This window comes from Ovis canadensis, chromosome 1 (assembly GCF_042477335.2).
Source record: "Ovis canadensis isolate MfBH-ARS-UI-01 breed Bighorn chromosome 1, ARS-UI_OviCan_v2, whole genome shotgun sequence".
NCBI classification, from domain to species: Eukaryota; Metazoa; Chordata; class Mammalia; order Artiodactyla; family Bovidae; genus Ovis; species Ovis canadensis.
The window spans coordinates 125,458,650-125,463,749 of NC_091245.1; the positions used below are offsets into that span (position 1 = coordinate 125,458,650).

Below are 5,100 nucleotides of genomic sequence, written 5' to 3' on the forward strand. Positions count from 1 at the left end.
ATTTATTCTAGGGAACATAAGAACGCGTATATCGACTTATACAAGGATGTTTGTGACAGCTTTATTTCTTGGCAAAACCCTAATAAATAATTGGACACAGCTCTCCAATTACACTCACTTCCCTGGTGGCTCAGATGGTAAAGCGTCTGCCTGCAATGCAGGAGACCTGGGTTCGATCCCTGGGTCGGGAAGAGCCCCTGGAGAAAGAAACGGCAACCCACTCCAGTAACTTGCCTCAAAAATTCCGAGGACTGAGGAACCTGGTTGGCTACAGTCCATGGGGTCGAAAAGAGTTGGACACGACTGAGCAACTTCACTTTCACTTTCTCCAATTACAGGGGACTGATGAAAAAATTAGATATTCTATACTATAGACTATTATACATCTTTTAAAACTCAAGTTGTAGAAGCACATTTGTGTTTATAGTATATCGTCAACTGAAAGATTAGGCTACAAAACTGTAGGGGTAGTCTTACTTCATCAGCCACAATATTACTGCAAAACAGAACATCCCAGAATTCAGTGGCTTACTACACACAGCTAATCGTATGCTCACAGTGGGCAGGTTTTCTGAGGTTTGGTTGATCTGGGCTGGGCCCTGCTGGGTGGCTCTTCTTCAGGTCAGGGCAGTGGGATGGGCTCTCAGCTGAAGGTTGGGTCAGGTCAACCCCTTTTGTCTCTCATCACTCCAGGACAACCGCCTCCAGGAGCACATTCGCAGAGTAGAACAAGCCCCACCCACAACCACATTTAAAGCCTCTGCTCATTTACATCCACCTGCATTTCAGACCTGAGAAAGTCCACGGTCAAGCCTTGTATCAATGAGTCAAGAAAACACTGGGTGCTGTGGAGTGAGAGGAATAGCCTGGTGGCATGGCAAAGGGCATCGGTACATGAAGGGGGGAAGAACTGCAGATAAGGTGACTGTCTTCCACTTTTTTGATGCCTTTTAAAAAATAAATATGCCATATCTGCCTCCTGATTATCTATTTGTGAAGGAATCTTTTTCAATAAGAAACGGGTTTTGTATTGAGCGACAGAAAGCTTGACTATGCCTTAAAAAAGTAAAATTTTCTTATTTTAATTTTCTTATGGGAACGAGCAGATCAGATGCAGGCAGGCTAGTGTTATGAAGGAGGCAGGCTCATCTATCATTCTGACCAACCATCTTCAGCAGGCAGTCTTCATCCTCAAGTCACAAGATGCCTGATGCCCTGAAGACAAGCATGCACCTGTTCCCCAACCCTTGAATTTTTCAGAAGTATCAGCTTTTGTTTACATAGATTAATGTGGATCTTGTCTTTACCTTGGTGGGTACAAAGAGTTGCTGAAAATTATATTTTTCCTTTTTTGTCTCTTTTGTAAAGAAATACCAGGTGTCCAGGATTAATAATAAGAACTGTTGATTGACACATTGCCTAGAGTCACCCAACATTTTTACCCATTTCTGATGTCAATTTCTCTGAAGAGATTAGCCAACCCGCTAGCTTCCCCTTGCAGCCACACAGCAGCAATTGCAACTTAATACTCATGGCTAACACAGAGTTCAGTCATAAGCAGTCTTTCCTTATAAACAAAACAAAAGGACACCTCCAATATGTTTGCAATTTTATTTCTTGCTGGGAAAGGCCTGGTAAAATGTCTCTTGTGGCATATCTGGAACAAAAAAGAACCCCATCAAAGGCAGGGAGGCCAAGGGGGTGCCAACACAATTAACTTCAGCCATTGGGGCTTTCAAGTTAAGGAAGCTGATTCTAGCAAATGTCTCTTTGCAGAACTGCCAACTTATTAGAGATCCACCAGGGACCCGGAGTGTGGGGAGGCTGTCCCAAAGGCTGGAAATTCTTGCCTGATATGAACTTAGAATCAAGTTTGGTGAGTTTCTACCCCAGTGAGAATCATTATTCCCTAGTTAACTTTTTAAAAGAAACTTTAAGTCATTCAGGAACAAAAAGTCATAGGATAGAGACTTCAGAGTTTGTTCTTTATGCTTATAACCTACGAGGGGAAAAGACTGTTTTAGCTTTCTGTTACTTGGTTAACATAGAGCCAATCCTCCTGAAATACACTTCTCTGCCTTGCTCTCTCCCTCTCGGCCTCTCTTCCTTTCTTCTGTGCTGACAGCACTCCTTAATAATGCTAAATACCCACATCTTAAGTCTACTGGTCTTTGAATTTTGGCAAATGTAAACCTGAACCCGTACAACTATCACCCAGTGCAAGATGGAAAACATTTCCATCATTCTGGAAAATTCCCCCATGCCTCTTTCCAATCACCAAACCCTATTCTGATTTCTATCACCATAAGCTAGTTTTGCCTGCTCTTGAACTTCATACTAATAAAGTCATAAAACATGTATTCGTGTTTGACTTCTTATGCTGAGCTATTATTTTTGATTCATCCATTGAGCAGGCATCAAGAATTTGTGCCTTTTGAGCGGGGCCGGGGCGGGGGCCGTGGGGCTGGGGCGGGGGCGGGTGTTGGGGGGTCCAGGCAGCGGCGGGAGGCGGCCATGAGGAGGCGGTTTAGCGAGTCCTTTGGGCAGAGAGTTCTCCTCTCTCCCCTGCCGCGGAGGCCGTGAGGGCGCCGGGACGCGAGCCGTATAACATCGCGATGGCTGCCCAAGGAGAACCCCAAGTTCAGTTCAAACTTGTTTTGGTTGGTGATGGTGGTACTGGAAAAACTACATTCGTGAAGCGTCATCTGACTGGTGAATTTGAGAAGAAGTATGTAGCTACCTTGGGTGTTGAGGTCCATCCTCTTGTGGTCCATACCAACAGAGGACCTATTAAGTTCAATGTATGGGATACAGCTGGTCAGGAGAAATTTGGTGGACTGAGAGATGGTTATTATATACAAGCTCAGTGTGCCATTATAATGTTTGACGTAACATCAAGAGTTACTTACAAGAATGTGCCTAACTGGCATAGAGATCTGGTACGAGTGTGTGAGAACATCCCAATTGTGTTGTGTGGCAACAAAGTGGATATTAAGGACAGAAAGGTTAAGGCAAAGTCAATTGTCTTCCACCAAAAGAAGAATCTTCAGTACTCTGACATTTCTGCCAAAAGTAACTACAACTTTGAAAAGCCCTTCCTCTGGCTTGCTAGAAAACTGATTGGAGACCCTAACTTGGAGTTTGTCGCCATGCCTGCTCTTGCCCCGCCAGAGGTGGTCATGGACCCAGCCTTGGCAGCACAGTAGGAGCACGATTTAGAGGTTGCTCAGACAACTGCTCTCCCGGATGAAGATGATGACCTGTGCGAAAGTGAAGCTGGGGCCCAGGTCAGAAGTCTAGTTTTATAGGCAACTGTCCTGTGATGTCAGTGGTGCAGCGTGTTTGCCACTTTATTATATAGCTAAGCAGAACATGTGCTTAATCTTTGGATGCTGAAGGAGATGGATGGGCTTTGGAGTGAATGTGGCAGTTAAAAAAAAATACCTTCATTTTTTGGACCTGCATATTTAGGTGTTTTGGAACACAGTTGTTTCCTCCTTGAGTTTCAAATATAAGACTGCTATAGTCACATGACAATATTGAGAGGTGGAATCTTGTTTGTTACTGTCATTCCCATTCCTTTTCGTTTAGAATCAGAATAAAGTTGTATTTCAAATATCAAAAAAAAAAAAGAATTTGTGCCTTTTGATTGGTGAGTCATATTTCATTATAAAAGTATTCCATAATTTGTTTATACGTTCTGGTTGATGTTCCCAATTATTATGAATAAAGCTGTAATGAACATTCCTTGACACATCTTTTTATGAAATCTGTATTCATTTCTCTTGGATGTGAATCTAGAAGTGAATTTTCTGTTGAGCTAAATTTTTGCTGTTTGGTGTTTTCACCAATGACGTACGGTTGCCAACACTATATATTGTCAGTCTTGTAATTTTAGACACTCTGATGAGTGTGTTGCAGTATCTCATTGTGGATTTAATTTGTACTCCCCTGTTACCTAATGATGCTGAACACATTTTCATGCATTTCTTGGCTATTTAGGTATCTCCCTTTAAAAGTGTTTGTTTCAAGACTTTTGTCCATTTTTTATTAATTGGGATTTTTATTATTGGTTTGTAGGAACTCTTTATTTATTCTAGATGAAGTCCGTTTTAGACATATTCTTCTTGAATATTTTATCCCAACATGTAACTTGACTTTTCACTCTCTTGATGATGTTTCTTTTGATGAGAACTTTTCAATTTTGGTAAAGTCCAGTGTATAAATGTTTGCTTTTGTTGGTAGTGCCTTCTGTGACTTTCTAAGAAATCTTTGCCTGCCCACAAAGTGAAGCTATTTTTGTATGTTTTAAAATTTTCCACTTCAAATTGATTTATATGTGCAGTGTGAGGCAGGAGTCAAGTTTTGTTTTTTCCCTATGCCAATATCTAGTTTCCCACCATTTTTTTCTAACATTTACTGACATGTGATTTGTTTGCCTTTCCACATTGGATTGCTTTGACACTTTTGTCAAAACTCAATTGACCATGGGTCTGTATGTCACCCAGGAACCACTGTGGGTCTATTTCTGGGCTCTTTATCCTGTTCCATTAATCTATTTTTTATCCTTATAGCAATAGTACATTTTCTTGATTATGATAGCTTTTTAATAAGTCTTAAAATTAGCAGAACTCCTCCAACTTTGTTCTTCTTTTTCATAATTGTTTTGGCATTTGGGATCCTCTGTAAATAATTTAGAATCAGCTTATTCAGTTCTAGAAAAATTCCTGCTGGGATTTTGGTTGGGTTTACATTGACTCTATAGATAAATATGAGGAAAGCTGACATTTAACATACTAAATCTTCCAATTCATCATGATATATTTCCTCATTTATTTAAGACTTCTCTAATTTGTCTCAGTAACATTTATGAGTTTCTGCATAGAGGTTTGCATATCTTTAGTTAAACTTAAATCTATTCCTGGTATTTGATCCTTAGGTTACTTTAGGTAGTGTATTTTAATTTTTCCCCATTATTTGTTGCCTGTATAGAGAAATGCAGTTTAATCTTTATCCATTGACCTCTTATCCTACAACTTTACTTAAAAAGTCTAATTGTAGATTCCTTTGGATGTTTCATGTACACAATGTCAGCTGTAA

At 40.4% G+C, this 5,100-nt stretch overlaps 1 protein-coding gene across 1 annotated transcript; it reads left to right on the plus strand.

Annotated features, from left to right (window-relative positions):
• The first annotated feature begins 2,581 nt into the window (after positions 1-2,581).
• LOC138430209 (GTP-binding nuclear protein Ran-like) lies at positions 2,582-3,632 on the plus strand. Its single transcript, XM_069572248.1, has one exon. It carries the CDS (start codon positions 2,616-2,618, stop codon positions 3,204-3,206), a length of 591 nt encoding a protein of 196 aa, XP_069428349.1. The 5' UTR covers positions 2,582-2,615; the 3' UTR covers positions 3,207-3,632.
• Positions 3,633-5,100: the final 1,468 nt, after the last annotated feature.

Bases quoted from the DNA above. Each gene is read 5' to 3' on its own strand.
- LOC138430209 (XM_069572248.1), top strand. From the start codon at position 2,616: ATGGCTGCCCAAGGAGAACCCCAAGTTCAGTTCAAACTTGTTTTGGTT.